The sequence below is a fragment of the Cannabis sativa genome, chromosome 6 (assembly GCF_029168945.1).
Source record: "Cannabis sativa cultivar Pink pepper isolate KNU-18-1 chromosome 6, ASM2916894v1, whole genome shotgun sequence".
NCBI classification, from domain to species: Eukaryota; Viridiplantae; Streptophyta; class Magnoliopsida; order Rosales; family Cannabaceae; genus Cannabis; species Cannabis sativa.
Genome location: NC_083606.1, coordinates 28195028 through 28219218, shown reverse-complemented (window position 1 = coordinate 28219218; position 24191 = coordinate 28195028). Strand labels below are relative to the sequence as shown.

Genomic DNA, 24191 nt, shown 5'->3' with positions numbered 1-24191 from the left:
CTTATAACATTTCTGATGAAATGATCAATTATGGTATTTGGGCCCAGTTCTTTTCTTTGATAATTGTACTCTAACTGTATACAGGAATTTATAAAATGTGTATGTCATCAATTCGGTTTCCAACCTTATCACAAGTCAAAATATGTTTGAGAAACAACTTTGGTTAAAACATGATCTGATATGTACAATCCCCTGGAGGAGTATCAACCGACGAAGATTAGGAAAGTTTGGAGTTTGCTATGCAGGTTCCCCCCCATGTCCAACAATGGTTAGTTTCTTAAATTTGTCACAGACTATTATTTAGGTGTACCAAGTATATGTATTGAGCAATGAACTCATGTTTTTTTTTAAGAAACTTTACAAATGGAGTGGGAGCTTAACCATCCTTACAAATTTTAATGTTGTATTCTCCATCTATATTTAATCTCACTATTTTAATATGCAAATTGCATTATTTCTCTTCATGTGTTTTAAAATATCTTAAAACACATAAAACATCATTTTGTAAAGATACACCTAATGTGAGTAATCATTAATAAATAAGATAAAAAATATGAGTCCATGTCTACAAAATTAATTAACTTGTATGATTTCTAATATGATAGAATTCCAATGTGCATCGATTTTAACTTGTTGGAATGCATTTTCTTAATGAAATTCACACAAGTTCTAAATAAAGTTAGTAAAATTAAGTGTAATGAGTATTCCCACCATTTACTAACATTTATTCTATTTATGGAGATATGTTTCATAATCTTTGGTGCTATAATATAGAAGAATTCTTATTAATAACATATTTTTTATTGTCAGATTGAACTTGCATATCTTTATGAGTGACGTCATTTTTTAAATTAATGTAGTAAATACCTTTAAATATGTGTCTAAATCAAGTTTTTAAAGAAGCTTGGAACATAAAGGTCTTTGACAATTTTAAAACAAAATCACTACTATATTGCTTGTTCCTTAAATTTATAAATGTGAGAACTCATTTTGTCTAGATAAGATTTGCTTATAGTTACTGACTTCCTTAGGTTTATTTGTAAACTTTGCAAGAAATTATGAATGTGGAATAACAATTTAAAATAATTCACTATGTATTAATAATCACATTAACTATATTAGAATTAAATCATACAAAATAAATTGAAAATTTATTAGTGATAACGAAGTGTGATATATTTTTCTTAATTATACAATAAAAATTTGTACATTCTAGATGGAGTTATCAGAATAAATTTTGGAAATTTCTACTAGTATTGTAAAAATTTATGAATAGGGATGTAATAAAATAATATGATTATTAATATATAGTTTTGAGGTTTAAATAAATAATATTTTTAACAATGTATGAACATGCTCAAATATGAAATCTTATTAAAGAAAAATTACATGTGGGCTAAATTTTTAATTTAATAGGATTAGATTTAAATGTAGATTATGATAGATTTAAACAATTTATGAAAAACTTAAAGTTTAATATTTCTATCTCAATGAAATGTGTAATCCCATTTTTTGCACAATGACATGGCAGAATACAAAAGTGACACATGTCCTGCATTCCTCGCATCTGGACAGAGATGAATGTCCCGAGAAAACTTCATATTATACATCTACATATATAACTTCTAATTACCCGAGCAGGGTGAAAGGCAAATCATTCGAGCAGGCATAGATCTGCCTTTTTGAGCTACTTGTCAAGACTTAACTACTTCAGAATGATCTCGTGAAGTCCAGGCACGAAGACAATCCCTACGATTGTGGGATTGAGTCAAAGGAATATGGCAACCTGTTCCAATTTCCCATTTTGTGTATCATAATTATGTAATGAATATTCTTTCCTATTTTATACATTGTAAGCAAAGGAGAAACATTTCCTCATGCATTAAGGCCCTATAAATAGTGACTAAGCTTCAGTATGAAAAGGATCGAAAGAATTGCTTTGAGAGAGGAAAACACTTTGTTCTTTGTCTCAAGTCAATACAATCTAAGGGGAGTAGGCTATTACCACACTTACAAGGCCGAACCTCTTTAAAATATGGTGTTCTTTATTACTTATTTATTTTTGCTCTATTTTAATTATATTCTTAATCGCTTAATAATTGACTCACAGTCGTTGGCTAAAATCGAAGTCAATATTTTAGTGCTTTCATTGAGAGCAAAAACCCAAGTTTTTTGTTTGTCTTAAGTTTTAACAGGCATACAGGATGGTGGTGCAAACTCGCAGAGGCCTAGTTGATCAGGGTGACCCAATGGTGACAAATCCTAATGTAAAAACTCCTAGAAATACGAGAGGACCACCAAGGACAAACCCCGAACAGGCCAGTACACAGCCACCTACAGTGGGCCATGGTGTGACTTCCCTTCTAGCTGGGATCACACCAGGTGTGCAAGAGACTGGGAATACCAGTTCTACAGCCGATCAATCCACTCATAACACTGAAGACCCGTCCACCACTAATGCTCAAAGGACGGTGGGGGATGATACTGAGATCCAAAACCTCCATACAGCCCTTGGACTCATGCAAGGCCATAATAACGCTTTGCATCATGATCAGGAGGATCTTTGTGCTGCTGTAAACCTTGCATTTGACGAGCAAAGATGCCAGTTTATAAAGTGGCGGGACAAGAAGATGGAAACTTTAAAGGCTCAACAAGCAGCCATCGATGATCGCACGAGGCAAGCCACCGTGCTAATAAGGAGGGCCTATTAAGTCGCTAATCAACAACCAGCTACCGTGTCTAGTATCCCACTGAGCGGTCTAAAAGAGTATGCTACTGGGCATACAGCCCAAGCTCATAATGGTCAGTCGTCCAATCTCTGGCCACAGGTCCAACCTATGGCCCAAGCGGTAGATGGCCAGATCCTTCCTAACCGTCCTTTGGGTGGAGTTATACCTAATAACTTCATCAAGACTGAAAATTCTAGCCAACCTACCGGCCAAACAAATCAGACACCGAGACCACCTAGTACCTTGGTATTTAACAAATTGGGTGATGCACACAACCTCAAGGCTGACCTGAATAGAATAAGGGGCTTGGATGAACAATACATCCAACCAGCTATCCAACCAGGCATCCACATCCAGGACCTAGCTCCAAGAGATCCTGATGTGACATAGGTCGGTCAACAGGCTGAACTAGTTCATCCATTTAATTAGATCAACTAAAAAACATGGTACATGGCCTTATCGGCCCAAAACTCACTGATGTCGAGCTGGATCGAACACGTGGATCACCCTTCTCCCCAGAAATTGAAGTCCTTGAGTTACCCTTAAAATTCAAAATATTGACTTGGAAGATGTATACGGGGAAAGAGGACCCCTTATCACATCTTAAATATTTTGAGATGCAAATGGACCTGCATGGAGTACAAGGTGATGTAAGATGTAGAATATTCCCTGCTACACTTGTAGAGGTTGCCCAACAATGGTACTTCAAGCTACCTCAAGGAAGGTTTAATTCGTGGAAGGCTTTCTCTTCAAAATTCCACGCACAGTTCTCCTCCTCCTGTCAATTGCCCTCGCACCTAGAAGACCTGGTCGAGGTAAAATAAGTGTCAGGAGAACCCCTAAGAGCTTACATAAGTAGATTCATGACAGAAGCTACAAAGGTTAAGGGGTCCCCTGAGGAAGGATGGCTGGCTGCCATACTGGGGGGCATTGAGCTGCTTGGGGAACTATGGAAGGATATCAAAAGGTTTGGCCCCGTGGGGTCCATGGTAGAATTTCTAGACCGAGCAAATGGATTTATTAAGCTCAAGGAGGCTATTTGGCGTGTGGACACAGTCGGACATAAGAAAGGCCAGCAACGTATCTCCTCGGTAGGGGCATCTGCTCAAAATCCACAATATCCTAGCAGTTCGAATCCAAATGGGAAGAGGTCTAATAACAGTGGCAGGAAAGGTGACGGAAAGAAGGGAAAGTTCACTGGCAATGCCGAACATAACCCTAGAGAAAATGACTCAAAGTTTGTTGCCTTTTCTGTCCTGACTGACGACCTAGAGACAATTTACGTAACAACCCAGTCTATGGTCCCGTATAAGAAACCCTCTCCCATGAAGAAGGACGTAATTAAGAGAGATACGTCTAAGTTTTGCTGTTCTCAAGCATATTATGGCCATGACAAGAACCTGTGCAATAACCTGAAGTAGGAAATTGAATTCTTGATCAGAAAAAATAACCTGCATTTGCAAAAATATGTCAAGGCTGATCAGAATCAAAAGGTCGCTCAAACAGACGATAATCAGAATCTATTAATGCCTCCACCATTGGATGGGCATTTACAAGTTATTATTGAGGGCCCGCATCCAGCTGGAGACTCAGGCAAAGCTCAGGAAAAGTATGCTCGAGCCTTACAGCACGAACAAAAGGAAACAGTTCTGGTTGTAGAGATGAGAAAGCCAAAAATACCACGGGTAGGGGAACCCACTATAACTCTTACTGAAGCAGATGCTATTCATGCCCACTTCCCGCACAATGACCCCTTGGTCGTGGAAGTACAAATAGAAAATAAGACAGTGGCCCGAACTATGATAGACAATGGAGCCTCCTCAAACATCTTGTTTAAGACAACATATGAGAAGATGGGTGTAACGTCCCCGCTTCAAGCCTCCATTGGGCCCTTACGCCCACGGACTAATGGCTCTTATACACGAGTACGCCACTCTGGCTGCTTCCTGGATTGATGACTAACCCTACAGACCAACACAAGTGTTTCCAGCGTGCTTTGTCCTCACTCACACGCATCCTGAGAAAACTTCCCAGGAGGTCACCCATCCTTGAAATTGCTCCAGGCCAAGCACGCTTAACTGTGGAGTTCTTTCGAGATGGGCTACCGAAAAACAAGATGCACCTTGTTGATATAGGTAGTACCAATCAATCCATTTAAGCCCTCTTCAACTGTGTAGTCCCATACCTACACAGTCTCAGAATCATCCCACTTGACCTTCCCCAGGCGATGTGGGATTGCACAGCTTACCCGGTATTTCCCCTTACGGATCACGGGACTACTGACTGTCACAATCACCCCCCCTTACGGGGTCCGACGTCCTCGTCGACCACACTTCCGGCTGGGTCAAGGCTCTGATACCAGTTGTAACGTCCCCACTTCAAGCCTCCATTGGGCCCTTACACCCACGGACTAATGGCTCTTATACACGAGTACGCCACTCTGGCTGCTTCCTGGATTGATGACTGACCCTACAGACCAACACAAGTGTTTCCAGCGTGCTTTGTCCTCACTCACACGCATCCTGAGAAAACTTCCCAGGAGGTCACCCATCCTTGAAATTGCTCCAGGCCAAGCACGCTTAACTGTGGAGTTCTTTCGAGATGGGCTACCGAAAAACAAGATGCACCTTGTTGATATAGGTAGCACCAATCAATCCATTTAAGCCCTCTTCAACTGTGTAGTCCCATACCTACACGTCTCAGAATCATCCCACTTGACCTTCCCCAGGCGATGTGGGATTGCACAGCTTACCTGGTATTTCCCCTTACGGATCACAGGACTATTGACTGTCACAATCACTGTACCCAACTTGTATATGGTTTCTCTAGCCAAAGCGTTGCACCTCTAGGGTAAATCCATCTACCCCTCACTGTTGGACAAGCTCCGAGGAGCAAACTGTGATGGCACAATTCTTGATAATTGATGTCCCGTCAGCTTTCAATGTCATGTTAGGCCAACCGGCCCTATATGACTTAAAAGCTGTCACATTAGTTTTTCATTTGTGAGTCAAGTCCCCAACAAAGAATGGGGTAGGGTGCCTCAAAGGGAATCAAAGAATAGCACGGGAATGCTACAACCTTGTCCTAACTAAGGTGAAAAAGGAAAATACCTCTGGCCAGAGTTCAGGCAAGGGAAAAAGTATTGCTCAATAGGGAGTCGCCCAAGGCGGCGATAAAGATGTGGATCCCATACTTGGGGAACCAAATACAAATGTAGGGTTGGTGGACGAAATGGAAGAAGTAGAAATTGACCCAAATATCTCAACCAGAAAACTCAAAATTGGCAAAGGTTTGTTGCTCGAAATAAAATTAGCTTTAATAAAATTTCTAAGAGCAAACCTAGACATTTTTGCCTGGTCACACGAGGATATGGTCGGTATTGATCCTTTTGTAATATCTCACACCCTAAACATTGACCCAAAGTTTTGCCCAGATGAATAAAAAAGAAAACTATTGGACAAAGAACAGGCGCAAGCGTTGAAAGAAGAGGTAGATAAACTATGTAACAACAAGTTCATCATTGAAGCTTTCTACCTGGTTTGGGTGGCTAACCTTGTACTGGCACCCAAGCCCAATAAAAAATGGGGTGTATGTATTGATTTTATCTATCTCAACAAGGCGTGCCCCAAGGATTGTTTTCCACTCCCAAGAATAGATCATCTCGTGTATGCAACAACCGAGCACGAGATCCTGAGCTTGATGGATGCCTATTCAGGGTATAATAAAATCAAAATGCATCCACCATACCAAGAACATACAAGTTTCCAAATAGATATGGGTCTGTACTATTACAAAGTTATGCCGTTTGGTCTAAAGAATGCTGGAGCTACCTACCAGAGGCTGGTGAATAAAATGTTTAAAGATCAGATTGGACGAAATATGGAGGTATATGGATGATATGCTCGTCAATTCCAAGAAGGCTGGGGGCATATAGAGGACTTAGATGAATGCTTCAAAATCCTCAGAAACTACAACATGAAGCTCAATCCTTTAAAGTTCTTCTTTGGAGTCAGCTCGGGTAAGTTTCTTGGTTTTATTGTTAATGCTCAGGGTATCGAGGCCAATCCAGAATAAATACAAGCTCTCCTGAATATGAAATCGTCAACAAAAACTAAGGAAGTCGAAAGCTTAACTAGTTGGATAGCCCACTCAGTAGATTTGTTTCAAAGTCAATAGACAAATGTGTTCCTTTTTTCAACATCCTTCGAGGTAACAAGAAATTTGAATGGACGGAGGAATGCGAGAACGCCTTTCAAGAATTAAAAAGACAACTTGTAAAGCCTCCCGTACTCTCCAAACCACTGGATGAAGAAGAATTAGGAATATACTTGGTTGTTACAGAATACGTTGTAAGTGTCGTGCTGATAAGAGAAGAGAACAACGTCCAACATCCAGTCTTCTATATCAGTAAAAGACTCGTTGAAGCTGAGGGAGGGTATCCTTTGATAGAAAAGCTTACTTATTGCCTAATCTTTGCAACAAGGAAGTTAAGGCCTTATTTCCAAGCTCATCCTGTTCGGGTATAGACCAACCAACCATTACACCAAGTATTGTAAAAACCTGGCGCTTCTGGATGGTTACTTAAATGGGCGGTAGAGTTGGGTCAGTACGAAATAATCTTTCAACCCTGAACAACAGTCAAAGGATAGGCCTTAGTAGACTTTGTAGTTGAGTGCACATGCAAAGAAGAAAGCAGCATAAGGGACAACCCGGAGCTAATGCAAGAGTCCCTGTTGAACAACAACGAAGACAGACCTACCTGGAAATTGCACGTAGATGGGTCGGCTACAGATCAACTGTTTGGTGCGGGAATTGCCCTTGTCACACCTAGGGGGAAACATCTGCACGGGGTAGTCAAATTTGGATTCAAAGCTTCCAATAAGGAAGCAGAGTATGAAGCCTTCATTGCTGGCTTAAAACTTGCTCAGGAGATGCATGCTAAATATATTGAGGTCTGTAGTAATTCGCAATTGGTAGTAAATCATGTTTCAGGATGGTACGAGGCCTGGGGAGAGAAAATGATAGCTTATGTAAGCAAGATACATGACCTGCTCGCATAATTCAAGGGTTACACCCTCAGCAAATTCCAAGAGAAGAAAACACAACTGCTGCAAGCAGCACAGTAACTAATAAGGTCAATCTAGTCCCTATTCAATTCTTAGAAGAACCTAGCATCAATTTTGTGGAATAAATCGAAATGATAGACACAGCACCGAACTGGATGACACCTATAGCAGCCTACCTCAATACTGGAGAACTTCCAAATGATAGAAATGAAGCTCAGAAAATGATGAGGAAAGTTGTACGGTACATCATAGTGGAAGGTGTAATGTATAGAAGAGGATTCTCCATGCCATTACTTAGATGTGTAACAAAAAAAGAAGTTGCACGGCTCCTGTCAAAAGTGCATGATGGATTCTGTGGTAACCACGCAATAGGGCAAAGCCTATCAAAGAAAATACTAAGGCAAGGATATTTTTGGCCGACCATGATGGAAGATTGAAAGGCCTATGTAAAGAAATGTGACAAATGCCAAAGATTTTCAAAAATACCCCGTGCACCGCCCAACGAGCTAATTCAGATGCAAAGTCCTTGGCCTTTTGCTATTTGAGGAATAGACTTAATTGGACAAGTACAATATGCAGTGGTCGCAGTTGATTATTTTACAAAGTGGACGGAAGTCGAGCCTTTGGCAACAATTACATCTAAAAAAGTATTGGACTTTGTGGTGAAGAATATAATATGTCGGTTTGGACTCCTGCACAAAATCGTCTCAGATAATGGCAAATAGTTTGACAACCAATTGTTTACAGATTTCTTATGACTCATGGAATCATAAAAAAGTTTCTCCGCAGTGGCACACCCTTAATCAAATGGTCAGGTCGAAGCAAGCAATAAGACACTTAAAGACACCATGAAAAAACAACTTGAAGAAGCTAAAGGGAATTGGCCAGAGGAACTACCAAAAGTATTATGGTCATATCGCACAACCAAAAAAAACAACAACTAGACAAACACCATTCGCTATGGCCTATGGTTATGAAGCTATGTTGCTCGTAGAATTAGAACCTCCATCCCACAGAAGATTGACCTACAATCAAGAAGTTAATCATGCTCTCCTAGCAGAATAAATTGACATTATTGAAGAAAAACGAGCCTCAACAAACCTAAAGTTAGTAGCACACCAACAAAAGGTGGCTCGATACTTCAACAAGCAAGTGAAAGCAAGGAAATTCTTTGTGGGAGATATGGTCCTTAGAAGAGTATTCTTGAACACAAAAGACAACACGACTGGTGTGCTCGGACCTAACTGGGAAAGACCATATCAGGTGGTCGAAGTTCTTGAGTCGGGGGCATATAAGCTTGGGCGGTATGACAAAAATATGGATCTCATTCTAGTACAAAGGTATTGGAATGGAGAACATTTGAGAGAGTACTAACAGTAAATGTACAAGGTCAGATGACCACCTTAAGTACACAAAGAACATTTACTTCTAAGTAGATGGCCTTCTGGGCAGATCCCGCCCAAAGCTTTTGATGAAATAATTAAGTATTCAGGTCAGATGACCACCTTTAAAAGTGCAATTTTTGTTTTTTCTTTAAGTGCAATTATTTTATGTTTAAATTTAGCTAAAGATCAGAGTAGATCATGTAATAGCTTTCATAAATGTAAGTTACTACAGTAACAAAACTGTTTCGACCAATAAATGAATATGTTTATTTCCATTCTAACTGTGTCAATTGTATTAGCAAGTTATGAATTTACCATTAATACGTACAAAAGGTCTGCTCGACCCAAAGCACCGAATAGACAAAAATCATACTTGTAAAATGCAAGTGACCAAGAGTCATAAGTGTGCTCGGTCACTTGGGGGGCAACTATAATAGTACAAAGCATTGGTAAAAGTAAATAACAAGCTAAAAAAAATAACAGTTTGCATGAATAATTACCAAAACAAGGGAAAATATTCATTGAAAAAAGATAACAAAGCACGACCTAAACCCGGGATTAAAGTCTGCCCGGTCAGCTAGTAGTCTCAAAATAAAATGAAATATTCCAAGTTAAAAAACTGCTTGGCTGGTCATTTTTGTCTCTAATAAAGGCCCATGGGCCGAACAGATATAAAAAAGAAAAAAAAATTATTATTTCATACAGTAGGGGTCCCAGGCTCCTTGTAGGGATCGACCTGATCGGAAGGGGCCTGAGGCTCGACACTCTGGACAGTAAGGGTGTCAGTGCTCTAGTCGGTAGGAACTGTGGAATTGGCTGTCTCAAGGCTTTCTTTGGTCGCCTGACCCGCACAGTAATTAAGATATGCCTCTTTGGTATCTCCGAGGTAATCAAAATTGTCTGATGGGTTTGCCTTCCAAAATTCGTAAAAGACATGACTTATTTATGTAAATTTTGAGGACGAAATTTCTATAAGGAGGCGATAGTTGTAATATCTTGAGAAAATATATTAATATTTAATTGACATATTTTATTCAATATGTGATTATATGATATTGGAGTAAGTTTATAATTATGAGTTAATTAGTGTAAATTTAGTAAATGAATAAATAAAGTGTAATTTATTAAATACAGAGATTTTATCAAATTATGGGGGTATTGAAATACTATTTTTGAAATAAAATATTTTCGAGTTCAGTAGCCGTGGAAACTCGACAGAGTGGTCAGAAATGTCAAGGCAATAAAAAATGAGTTATCTTGGGGATTTACCTGACTAGTTTAGAAAGTGGTGTCAATTTAAATTAGGATAGTTGGTTTGACCAAAATACCCCTAGGTTATATTTAGCTTAAGTGTTAAAGGGAAGGGTAAAATAGTCATTTTGGAGGTTTTTAGATTCTTGTCCTATATGGTTTTTCTAGACTGATTTTTAAAGTGTTTTAATTTATTTTATTTAATTAAGTTAGAAGATAAAGGTTTGAATTTTAGGATTAAATCAAAACAAAACCAATTTTGCATAACTCTTTTTCTCTCTCCCTCTTTTTGGCTCAATAGAACCTAGCAAGAACCCAATTAAGAACTCAACCCAAATCATCAAAATCTTGTCAATTTCTTCGGCCCTAGGAGTTGTTTATCTTGGATGTAAGTTCTTTATTCATTCTCTTTGATTTCTAAAGTTCTAGGTTAGGTTTTGTTGGGTTTTGTGGGTGAATTTGGGGTTGTAAGGATTAGTTAGATTCAGAATATGATTTCTAGGTTTAAATTAAGTTTGTTTGTGTGTGCTTTGAATGATTTCATGGTTGTTAAAGTTATAATTGAAAGAATGAAGTTTAAGAACTCAAGGTTCACTCAATTATGGTGTTTTGGTTATTTTGAAAAATTTCTGAGTTTTGATTGATTGTATACATTGTTTTTATGATATAGAATTGTTCCATGAAGTTTAGGAACAATTGACTAGGTTTGGAGAAATTTTTGGAACTTTGAAGAACTGAAATTTTTGAGTTTCTACTGTAGTGAACCGAAATTTTGGATGGTACAGGACTGTACCAACCGGAATTCCTTTTGGTCAGTTTCGGAAATCGCTGATTTTTCGTATTTTAGCCATAACTTTTTATTCGGGTGTCTATATTAGACATTATATATACCGTTTCGAAGCTTATGAAGAACTCTACAGTTTGAGACATAGATTAGAGCCAAAATATGTATTTTATTTTAGGATATTTCACCATAAGTTTTGGTAGAAAAACCTAGGTTATTTTATGCGAGTTTTAGACAGTGTTTTGAAATAGACCGTTATTGATTTACTATTATCATGACATAGGACCCGAGATCGTCGAGTATCGTTTAACTCAAGTCGGCCCACACACCTGACTTTGGACTTGAGGTAAGAAAAGCTATTTGCACTACTAAGCATGTTAAGAGAGAAACATCTATTATCATGTGTCGCTTGATTATGATTGAAGTAAAGATACGGTCATTACCGTTATTGAGAATGAGTAAAGATACGGTCATTACCATTATTGTGAATGAGTAATTACTCGCTTGAAACTGTAGATAGGTTTCTTACTTATCGAATGCTTTATCGGGCAACGATAGTGACATATGCAGCTCGAGGGTAACGAGTGGTAAGGATGCTTTATGAGGCATCAAAGTCAATTTGTCTTATAAGATAAATAATTGTTTATGTAATATTTGAATACGTATTGAATAAATGTTTATATTGGATGATGAATTTGTTGGTTATGCAATGTTATAATTTCTCATGTTATGCGATGTTTGTGTTTTACTTGCTTTTCTTGTTAAGTCTTTGTGACTCACAGGTACTTCGTGGTGCAGATGAAGGGAAGGGGAAAGTGGACCAGCATGAGTCAGAGGTCTCCAAGCAATGTACATATCAACTGCTGTGTCTCAGCTTTCAGTAGACAGGATCCACCCTTTTGACCGTGTTTTGAAAATATAACCCTCTATTATAAAGGCAGTTTTGTAATGTGATGTAAAAGCTTTTAAATAGGGGATCCCTGAATCCAGCAGTATTTTGAATAAAAGTTATGTTTCAATTTAATCAAAAGTTTAAATAAACCGCACTTTTATTAAATTTTTAATTTATAATTATAGATTAATTTTTAAAAGCACACACACGTGGCATCCCTGTACATCAGGGCGTTACAAAATGTCAGACATGTTTCATGATTTTTGAGAGCCCCAAAGTAGAAGGGCTTCCACTTCAAACTTTTATGATCCCAAACTCTTTTTCTTTTTGAAAGAGTTGAAGCTATGGACTGCAAGCTTATAGATATTCAAAATATGATTGTGTATATTCCTTTAATGAATCATCTTTCCTTGTACTTTTAGGCAGGATTATTTTCCTGAGATAGAAGCAGCATTTGTTGTAGAAGAACACTGACTAACCACCATAGCAAATCACATCATGGATTCTTTTGTTGCTAGGTTTTGTGTGTTTTGATAAGTTTCTTGGAAATATGAGATGGTCTTTGTACTTATTGTAATTACTTTGTTTAGCTTCATTTTCTTGATTTTGATAAGGTTCAATTGGGTTGCATAATTAGTTCAGTTCTAAGTTGTCTAAATCCCCAAGATTCTTATTTATTTGTCAAGTTCCTTGGTGAGAAAATATTTATATAAGTTTCCCTGAGGAGTTTTTGTAAACTTTTATATGCAAAATTGTGACTTCATACTAAATTGATAAAATAAATTGCCAAAAGGGATCATTAGTGCCTAGTACTCTCTACGGTGTCATACCGCTATCGGTGTAATTAAGCATCGCGTCCCATATAACTTAAGAAATAGCTTTTAGATTTAATCGCTAACGAATCGTGAAGCGATATCTATAGAAGGTGTTGGGCACCACTGATGCCCAATAGCAATGCTCAATTGGTAATGTAGTGTTATATTTTAGTATCTTTTAAATAAATATTTCTCTAATAGTGTGTTGCAAGTTGTGTCAAATTTCACACATATTATATTTGGTACACAATAAATATTCTCTTAATTCCATTTTCACCATTTATCAATGTATTGTAGTACATATTTTTTCAATTATAATAATATTATCAATAATTTTTTAAAAAACATTAATATTTTTAAATTCTGAACTTCTGACACCATCAAACTGTACTATTTAAAACATGTTAAAAATTCTCCATGAACATTTACTTTTAGAAAATTTAGTCATTCTACTAGATTTCGTTACATTTTATTATAAATGTTTATTTGTTATTATAAATTAGTATTTTTATCCTCCGAATTTTGACTACTACTAAATTGTATTCAAAAATAAACTCAAATGGTAGAATATAAGAAAAATAAGGATTTTGAATGATTAGGAAATTAAAAAAAAAATATTTAGGTAGTATATTAAAAACAAACTTTGTGTAACAATTCAATATGATGAGAACAAGCTTGAATCTGTTTGTTTGATTATTTTTTTGTGTCTAAAAAAATTTAAAAATTTACATAATAAACTAAAGTTACAAAAATACATCAACACAGAATTTTTTTATTTTTACGCTTTGAACTTTTTTATTTATAAAAATACTTATTCAGTAAAAATAATAAATCGTTTTTTTAGTGTTTTATAGTTGTTGTTGAACGAGAGAGAGAGAGAGAGAGAGAGAGAGAGAGAGAGAGAGAGAGAGAGAGAGAGAGAGAGAGAGAGAGAGAGAGAGAGAGAGAGAGAGAGAGAGAGAGAGAGAGAGAGAGAGAGAGAGAGAGAGAGAGAGAGAGAGAGAGAGAGAGAGAGAGAGAGAGAGAGAGAGAGAGAGAGAGAGAGAACCAAAACAGAATGAAAGAAAGATTTTATTGATATGAAGTTTTTTACATTACACAGAATGAATGAGAAGCTTTTATATACAAACCTTTGAGCAAGAAAAGTTAGTTACAAGTAAAGTTATTTACACTGAAAATAACAAAGCATAACTAACTAACGAAGACTAACTAACTCTCTCATCTAACAATCTCCCTCAAAGTAAGTGTAGAAGCTGAAACCACACTGAGTTTGTCACATGTAACAGGAAACCTGAAGCTTGAAATGGCCTTGGTTAAGCAATCAACAAGTTAATCCTGAGCAGGGACATGTAACACTTGTAAGTGGCCTTGAAGAATCTTGTCACGCACATAATATATGTCTATTTCGATGTGCTTTGTTCGAGCATGCAAAATAGGATTGGCAACCATCATTACTGTACCGAGATTGTCACACCACACCTTAGGAATCGAGGGAGATGATATGCACAATTTAGAGAGTAAATATTAAAGCCAGGTAATATCTGTTACAAGAGCAGCTAGATTGTGAAACTCAACTTCAGTAGATGATCGAGAGATAGTTTGCTGCTTCTTTGATTTCCATGCTACAAGGTTGGAATCAAGAAGAACACAATAGCCACTTGTAGACCTTCTGTCATCAGGATCAGAGGCCCAGTCTGCTTCACAAAAGGCTTGTACAGCAAAACTAGAGCATTTAGTTAGATGAATACCATGGTCAAGAGAACCAACTAAATACCCGAGTATTCTCTTCACTGCAATCCAATGAGATTCAAATGGAGATTGCATGAATTAGGAAACTTTATTGACTGAATATGCTATGTTAGGCCTAGTTATTGTAGCATACTACAATGCCCCCTGTAAAGAGATGGATCAAGGATAGGATCACTTCCAAACTGAGATAGTTTGAGGCTATTGGTCATAGAGGTAGAGCTTGTTTTGGCACCTTGCATTTTGGTTCTACAGAGGAGATCTTGGAGGTATTTCTTTTGTGATAGATGGATACCAGAGTCTGTATGTGTCACTTGAATCCCAAGGAAATAGCTGAGTTCTCCTAAATCTTTTTAGGCAAATGTTGAGTGAAGATCTGTGATGAGTCTTGTCACTTGAGCATCACTATTTCCAATTAAAAGAATGTCATCAACATAAACTAATATGTAGGTGACATGTTCAGGATGAACTCTAATGAAGTGGGAAGTATGTGTTTTTGAGGACTGAAATCCAAACTGTATTAAAGCTTTTGAAAGTTTGACAAACCAAGCCCTTGGAGCTTGCTTTAATCCATAGAGATATTTCTTGAGTTTGAAAACTTTATTTGGAAATTAAAGATCAATAAAACTAGGAGGTTATGTCATGTATACTTCATCTTTAAGATCACTATTTAAAAATGCATTGATGATGTCAATTGGCCTTATTTTCCATCCTTTAGGGCATCTCCAGTGGAGAAAGCCAAATTTGGTGTTAAATCAACACCAAAAACTACTATTTCAACACTAATTTTTTTTTTTGAATTCCAACCACAACACTAAAAATTACACCAAATATTATATTCTTTATTATTCTATTACTTTATTAATATAATAAGAGTATTTTAATGCTAAATATTTATTAAATCCAATAAATTATACCAATAAATATTAACTTTTTTAATTTACAATAAACATTACATTATTTTTTTTACTCTTAAAAAGTGGTATTTAATTTACTCTAAAAATTAAAACACCTTAAAAATATTAATTAAATTTTGTCTTTGAAGTGTTCAATTAATACATTTCAAAACTCAATTAATTAATAAATCATTTATTGAATAATAATAATTTATTATAGCCAAATATTTATATTAGTAAAAATATTAATAGTACTTCATTTGCAATAAATATTCCATTTCATTTTTACTCTTACAAAATAAACTACATTTAATTAACTCCATAAAATAACACACATTAAAGATATTAACTAAATTATACTAATTTTAAGAATTAGTATATTTGTCCCATAGGTGCTCAATTAATGCATTTCGAAGTTCAATGTGAGCTTCTTTATCTTTAATTTTTGTATGTCGAGCGAGAAATTCTTGGAATCGAACATTGTCATCACCCACAATCTCAACTTCTGGACTAGGCACTTCAACTTGTTCTTCAATAGTTGCATTAACATCACGTTCATCCTCTACTATCATATTATGCATGATAATACACGAAGTCATTATGTCATGTAATATTTTTTTATTCCATAAGCGTGTTGGTCGTGCCACAATTGCAAATCTTGATTGCAATACTCCAAAAGCACGTTCGACATCTTTTTCTACATCCTTCTTGTTTCATTGCAAATAATTTTTTTTTGGACCCCGTGGCTCATGAATACTTTGAACCAGAGTAGACCATTTTGGATATATACCATCAGCTAGATAGTAGCCCATATTGTACGATTTTCTTTTAATGACATAATTAGCAGGTGGAGCTATACCTTCAGCAAGATCAGCAAAAAGATGGGATGCCTCCAACACATTAATATTATTATTAGATCCCGATAGACCAAAATATGCATGCCATATCCAAAGATCATAGTCAGCTACAGCTTAAAGAATAATAGTTGGTGATCCACTACGACCCGCATATTGTCCTCCCCAAGCTGTTGGGCAATTTTTCCACTTACAGTGCATACAATCTAAACTACCAAACATTCCTAGAAAACCTCGTCGTTCACCAATGTGGAGTAGCCTTGCAACGTCATCAGCGTTAGGTGATCGAAGATAGCGACTTCCAAACACCTCCACAACAGCACGAAAAAATCGTTTCAAACTTTCTAAAACTGTAGATTCGCCTATTTTAATGTACTCATCAGTAGCATCTGCTGGTACACCATATGCCAACATTCAAAATACAGCTGTTACTTTTTGTAAACCCGATAATCCGAGTTTACCAATACCATCCCTTCGTTGGACAAAGTAGTCGTCATGCATTGTTATTGTATCGAAAATACAAAGAAATAAAGAACGACCCATCCGAAATCTTCGTCGAAACATCGACTCTGGAAATCGAGGATTCTCTGCAAAATAGTCAACTGAAGAGATTGCGATCAGCATTTTCCCGATCACGGTTGATAACTATATGACTAGGAATTGAGCCTTGATGTGATCCTTGGTTATTTTGATTTTCAGTGATGAAAAAATTATTGTTAGCGGTAACTTGACATACCACTTGATTTTCTAGTTCAACGTTATAATCATTATCTGAAGATGATGAAGAAGATGATAAATAAGATGAACTACCAAATTAGAATTCATTTTTGTATGGAAACTAATTTGTATTACATTTTTTTTCAAGTATGAGGTCCATTATTTATAGTGTGTACAATCTTATCTTCATTTTTTAAATCTTAAAGATAAGAAATTTAGCAATTTTATATGGGCCACTGGATTTATTTGATCACCATCTCAACCATTAGATGGTATAGTCAAATCAAATCCAAAATTTTAAGATAAATTTGGGCCACTAGATTTATTTGATCACCATCTCAACCATTGGATGGTATAGTCAAATCAAATCCAAAATTTTACTCTTCTCAAAAATTTAAATAAAATATTTGACGAATAAATTTGGACCACTGGATTTATTTGATCATCATCTCAACCATTGGATGGTATAGTCAAATCAAATCCAGAATTTTACTCTTCTCAAAAATTTAAATAAAGATAATTGACGAATAAATTTGGGCCACTGGATTTATTTGATCATCATCTCAACCATTGGGTGGTATAGTCAAATCAAATCCAAAATTTTACTCTTCCCAAAATTTGAAGATACTTGAAAAATGAATTTGGGCCACTGGATTTATTTGATCATCATCTCAACCATTGGATGGTATAGTCAAATCAAATCCAAAATTTTACTCTTCCCAAAATTTGAAGTAAAGATACTTGACAAATGAATTTGGGCCACTGGATTTATTTGATCATAATCTTAACCATTGGATGGTTTAGTCAAATTATATCCAAAATTTTACTCTTTCCAAAATTTGAAGATAAGATACCTGACGAATAAATCTGGGCCAATCAATTAATTTGACTATGATCTCAACCATTGAATGGTATAGTTAAATCATATCCAAACTTTTACTCTTCTAAAAAATTTAAATAAAGATAATTGACGAATAAATCTGGGTCACTGGATTTATTTGATCATCATCTCAACCATTGGATGGTATACTCAAATCATATCCAAAATTTTACTCTTCCCAAAATTTGAAGTAAAGATACTTGACAAATGAATTTAGGCCACTGGATTTATTTGATCATCATCTCAACCATTGAATGGTATAGTCAAATCATATCTAAAATTTTACTATTCTCAAAATTTTAGGTAAAGATTCTTGACAAATGAATTTGGGCCACTGAATTTATTTGATCATCATCTCAACCATTGGATGGTATAGTCAAATCATATCCAAAATTTTACTCTTTCAAAAATTTAAAGATAAGAAATATAATATTATCAAGCCATTTTACTCCCCTATATAAGAGCATATTACTCTTTGAATGAATACACATCTTCAGTATATTTCTCTCCTTTCCTCTAATTTATCTTCCAAAATGTCTTCAACTAGAACTTTGTCATACTCACTTGAAGAAGATATACATTTATGTCTGTATATCTTGACATTTCTCAAAATCTAATTATAGGAATAAACCAATCCAAAGATCAGTTTTGGGCAAGAGTGGAAGCTGAGTACCACTTACCCGAGATGTTTATGACTCAACGTTGACCTAGAAGATCTTTGCAACAGCGAATGACAACAATTCTTGTTGCAGTTTCAAAATTCAGAGGATGCATTAATCAAATTAAAAACTAAAATCCGAGTGGTGCTTTAGAGCAAGATATTGTGATTGTTTATTATATTAGTTAATTTATAATTACTTGCCTTCAAATTATATTCATATCATTAAAATGTTTTAATTTTTATAGATGAGTCAAGCAAAAATGTTACTATCACAAGATCCAAAATACAAGAAAGGATTCAAATACGATCATGTGTGGCCCATTCTTGATTGAGAGAAATTTACAAATAACAATGCCAATGGAGCAACTAGATTTCAACAACAAGGTGGAAACTTTACTGTATCCCAATCAGGCTCTCTCAGTTTTGAGTTATCGATATCGGCATCCCCTGGTATGAATTCATTTGATCTCAATATGACTGATGAACAAATCGATGTTAATTTAACAGAAAGACCTATTGGTGTGAAGAAAGCAAAAGAAAAAGTCAAAAGTGAAGAACAATATAAAAAACTAATGGAACAGAGTGAACGACTTGTTGAAACATTAAGAAAGAGTAACTGTGACAGAAATGAAATTCAACGAGAAAAAAATAGGACTCAAAAGCAAAAAAATGATGTGGCTACAATGAGAGAAGAAAATAAAATTATATTTATGGATTTAAACTTTATATGTGATCTAGAGAGTCGTGAGTATATTCAAAGTGAAAAAAAAAAAGCACAAAATTTCAACATGAAGAACAAGGAGAAGGATCCGAATATCAAAGTTCTCAATACCGAGCATCTCAACATCAAGGAACTGAAGATGCAGGATCTTTAGGTGAAGGATCTGAAAATCCATCAAAAGATTATAATCAATATTATAATTATCTTGGCGGAACTGGAAATGACTTTCTGCATTTTTAGATTTAGTTAATTTTTTTTCTAAGTTCTATGTTGCTTTATTTTGGTGTTGTGTTAGTATGTTTCATTATTATGTTAGTTTTATTAACTTTATTTAAGCTCTTTGTTTGTTTTGTTTCCTTAAGTGCATTTGAATTTAATTTGATATGTTTGCTTAAATGTGTAATGTTTTAATTTTTTTATGAGGTACTTTTAATTAATGGATGTAGTATATAGTTTTCTTATTTTGATATAAGTGTTACAAATAATTTTTTTTTTATGAATTTAACTATTTCATTAGCGTGTATATTTTTTAGGGGTGTTAATCAATTAATTTTTAATATGCGGTTCAAACTGCACCGCACTGCACATTATAAAAATACTAATTTTTATATTTAGTTAGGTCCAATATGTGAATGTCCAACTCAAAGTCCACTAATTATTGTATTATTGAAATTTAATTTTTTTTATATTTATTTTCAAGCCTTATGGTATTTTTGACAGGTGTTGCTCAAACTTTGTTGTATTTGTGATAGTTTAATTATTGGTGATAGTCCAAACCGCAAAAATTGCACTCCATCGCACCATTTTTTGCAATTTTTTAGTTTCGCGGTGCGGGTGTGGTTTGGGAAATTGGAAAAACCGCATGTGTGGATTGGTTTAAAAAATGGTCAAAAATCGCACTACCCGCACCGCGAACACCTCTAAATTTTTTTTAGCACACTTAAAAATATAAAAATACAAACAAATACATTTATAAAAGTTTTGATTAATATTTATTTATAATTATTTAGTTTTTTTTAAGTATTATATAATTATTAAAAAAAAAAAAAAAATTAGTGATGCCTACAGTGCCCACCTAAATATGGTGGGACACTGTAGACAAACCCAAAATTGATATTACAAATATCGTGCAGTTGGGCTTGCTTTTTGTGTAATATCACACTATAATAGGGTTTTTGCAGGCCCATTGGAGTTGGCCTTAGTGACAGCAAGCATGAGAACCACTCTAATTATTTCTGGTTTAACAACTAGGCTAAAGGTTTCATTAAAATCAAATCCACATTGTTGATGAAAACCTTTAGCAACAAGCCTGACCTTATATTGTACTGTGCTGCCATCTGCATTTTCTTTAATTTTGAAAACCCATTTGCAACCAATGGAGTACGTACCATGAGGTAACAAAATAAGATCCCAGCTTTTGTTTTCACTAAGGCTCTATTTTCTGAAATCATAGCAGCATTCCATTTGGGATCTTCAAGAGCTTTCTTAACTGTAGTAGGCAGAGAGATGCTATGAACACTTTTGGCTTATGAATGCCGAATTTGGCTCTAGTTTTCATAGGATGTTGGTTGGTGACAAGGGGAGAAGATGTAGTGGATGATGAAGAAGAGAGAGCTGGGGAAGATATATGAGAGGGAAGAGCAACAGTATGGGAAGAGGAAGACTGAGTTTCTATTGAAGAGCTTGACAGAGGGAGAAAAGAATTTTAAGAGGAGGATGATGAAGATGACTCAATTGGTATTTCAGGTGTTGTAGGGAATGGCACAATAAGTGGGGATGCAGTAGGTGGCACTGAGGCCGTGGGGGTAGGTTTGAGAGATGATATAGTATGATTTTTATAGGGAAAAGCATTTTCATTAAAGACTACATCTATTGACATGTAAACTCTACCATATGTAGATAGGCATTTGTAGCCTTTTTGAGTAAAGCTATATCCTAAAAAGGTGCATGGTGTAGACCTATAACTCATTTTAATTTTGTTGTAAAGTCTGAGGTTGGGAAAACATAGGCATCCAAAGGTCTTGAGAGCTGAATAATTAGGTTTGGAATGAAATAATATTTCATGTGGAGTTAGATTATGCAGCACTCGAGTAGGGAGTCTATTTATGAGGTAGGCAACAACTCTATATGCCTCATCCCAAAATTTTAAAGGTAGACTTGAGTGAGCTAAGAGTGTTAAACTAGTTTTTACCAAGTGCTTATGTTTTCTTTCAACTACACCATTTTGCTCATGGGAATGTGGACATGTGACTCTATGAATTATGTCACTGCTCTCTAAGAGATTTGTAAATGAACTGAACTCCCCTCCTCAGTCAAATTGTAACTCTTTAATTTTTAAATTAAGTTGAAGTTCAATTTGTGTTTTGAACTTTATGAATGTAGGAAGAGCCTCATCCTTAGTTATAAGTAGATAAATCCATGTATACCTAGAATATGCATCCATAAAATTTATGTAATATCTATAACCATAAAAAGAGTCTATAGGAGCAGGCCCCCATAGATCAGTGTACATCACTGGAAGTGGTGCAGTGTAAACTGTTTTTGAACTAGGGTAAGGAAGTTTGTGGGGTTTACCAAGACAACAAGTTGTACATAGGTCAAAAATAGTTTTATTGTTATTAGAGATGTTACAATTTTCCATTATAGACATAACAGTGGCTCTAGCTGGATGACCTAACCTGTTATGCCACAATGTAAAGTTGAAAATAGGTACATTGGAATAGAATGAAAACATTGAAAACTATTGTTATTAGGACGAGGAGATGATTGTTGAAATGGCATAGTAGCAGAATTGTGGCTTGACTGAGAGGAGACAGTGGGTTGATCAAACTGTAAAGGCCATTTTCAATATTCCCAACCAACAAAGTCTTCACATTGACCTAATCTTTGACACAACAATGGTTAGGATGGAATTCAAAAAAGACACGATTATCTTTAGCAAATTGATTTATACTGATTAGATTTTTAGTGATTGGAGGAACATGAAGAAGATTGTTTAAATAAAATGGTTGAGAACTAAAAGGAGAATTAATAGTGGAAAAGCCAGTGTGTTTGATGTGCAAACCTGATCCATTTCCCATGTAAATCTGGTCTAAGCCTTGGAATTCTTGAGTATTCTACAGATTGGTAACATCTGAAGTAAGGTGATGAGTTGCCCCTGAGTCAGGGTAGTAACTCGAGTCATTCACAGTCCCTGGAGTATCAAGCATAGCTTGCATTTTAGCCATATTTACTAATCCACCATTGAATGATTGAAAATACTCAAGACCTGTAAAAGTTTTATCAAATTGATCGAATCATTTGTTGACTGTATGCCCTTGTTTGTGACATAGTTGGCACTGAGGTTTTGTGGTAGAAGAGCCTCGACCACCTAGACTAGGTCCACGATAGCCACCTTAAGAGGGTCTAAATGATTGAGAGAATGGTGGATACAGTGGTGGAGGAAGTAATCCATAGCTATTGTGCAGAAGAGTAGGATAGGATCCAAATAAGGGATAGCTAGCACGAGGATTAAATGACATAGCTCTACCAGAATTTGATGCAAATGCTAGTGAATAGTGAGATTCAAGTCTAGGCGATGAGGTTTTTGTTGGGATTTTATGCCCTAAATAAAACCCGTTACAATACAATCTGATTTGTTACAAATAGAATATTAGAAGTCATTTATGCTTATATGTAGTTTTCATGGTTATGGTTTAATATGTACAAAATCTGTTAAGTCCAGAACATACAGTTATTCACAATTACAGTGATGTCAACACAATGGAATGTAATTGTGATTATATGCTTCAAAAGATAATGTCCCTCGATTCATCAGTGCACTGGATTTACAGTGATGTGATAATCAGCGATAAAGTATACTTACACCTTGGATAAGTGTTATGTTCTTTCCAGAACATTGGCAAAGTATGCTAGTTTCGGATGTATGGAGTATACATTGGACTGGGACTGATATTGATCTTGGTAAAGATATTATAATCTTACCGTTGTATCTTTCTAAGACAATATCACTGGTTGATCTTAGATCAAAAGACCTTAATCCTGACATGCTTAGGTTCAATCTCAAGAGTGTTATTTGTGTTCTTTGATTTGTTAGTTAAGCCTACTTTTTGGTCTGGGTGATACGTACATTTTGGGAACATGATATTTCAATTGAGTGGGAGCGCTAAACATAGATATGGAATCTATAGCTTCTATCTGGACATAGAAGTGAAATGATGATTTCCTTCGAGCTTGGCTTAATAGAGATAAATGGAAGAGGTCTTATTTCAGTGATTATATTAGTTTACTGAAATATCATTTATAGGAAGCTAAGTGTTTTAAGGATAAAATACACTGAGGGGTGAAACGGTAAATTTTGTCCCTACTCGGTGTAAATCATCTATAGAAGATCTGTGATTATTGGGATTAGAACGATGGTTAAATATTTATAGCGTATCTATATAACTGAGAGTGCAATTCCAAGTCTATGGTGGATTCAATGAGAAATTAATAAGTTAGGGAATTTACTTGGTAAATTCTAGTTCTGCTTATTGGAAGCTCGGTTGTATAGGCCCATGGTCCCCATACTAGTTGAGACAATACTGCTTGTAAGACTCAGTTAATTGATTTTAATTAATCAATTATAATTCTAAAATTAGATTATGTCTAGTTTATGAATTTTCACTAAGCTAGGGCTTAATTGTGAAGAAAAGAGATTCTAGGCTTTATTTGTTAATTAAGAGAATTTATTAAAGTCTAATTAATAAATATTATAAATGATAATTTTATTTGATAAATAATTTTAAATTATTA

At 35.4% G+C, this 24191-nt stretch overlaps 1 protein-coding gene and 2 pseudogenes across 1 annotated transcript; 1 reads left to right on the top strand and 2 right to left on the bottom strand.

Moving 5' to 3' along the window:
- Positions 1-14446: 14446 nt before the first annotated feature.
- Positions 14447-14910, bottom strand: LOC133039227 (uncharacterized mitochondrial protein AtMg00810-like). Its single transcript, XM_061118068.1, has 2 exons — positions 14808-14910; positions 14447-14712 (listed from the first exon to the last, which is right to left on the bottom strand). Exons 1-2 carry the CDS (start codon positions 14908-14910, stop codon positions 14447-14449), a joined length of 369 nt encoding a protein of 122 aa, XP_060974051.1.
- A 1019-nt stretch (positions 14911-15929) lies between these two features.
- LOC115695083 (uncharacterized) lies at positions 15930-17325 on the bottom strand (annotated as a pseudogene).
- A 1150-nt stretch (positions 17326-18475) lies between these two features.
- LOC115695082 (uncharacterized) lies at positions 18476-20431 on the top strand (annotated as a pseudogene).
- Positions 20432-24191: the final 3760 nt, after the last annotated feature.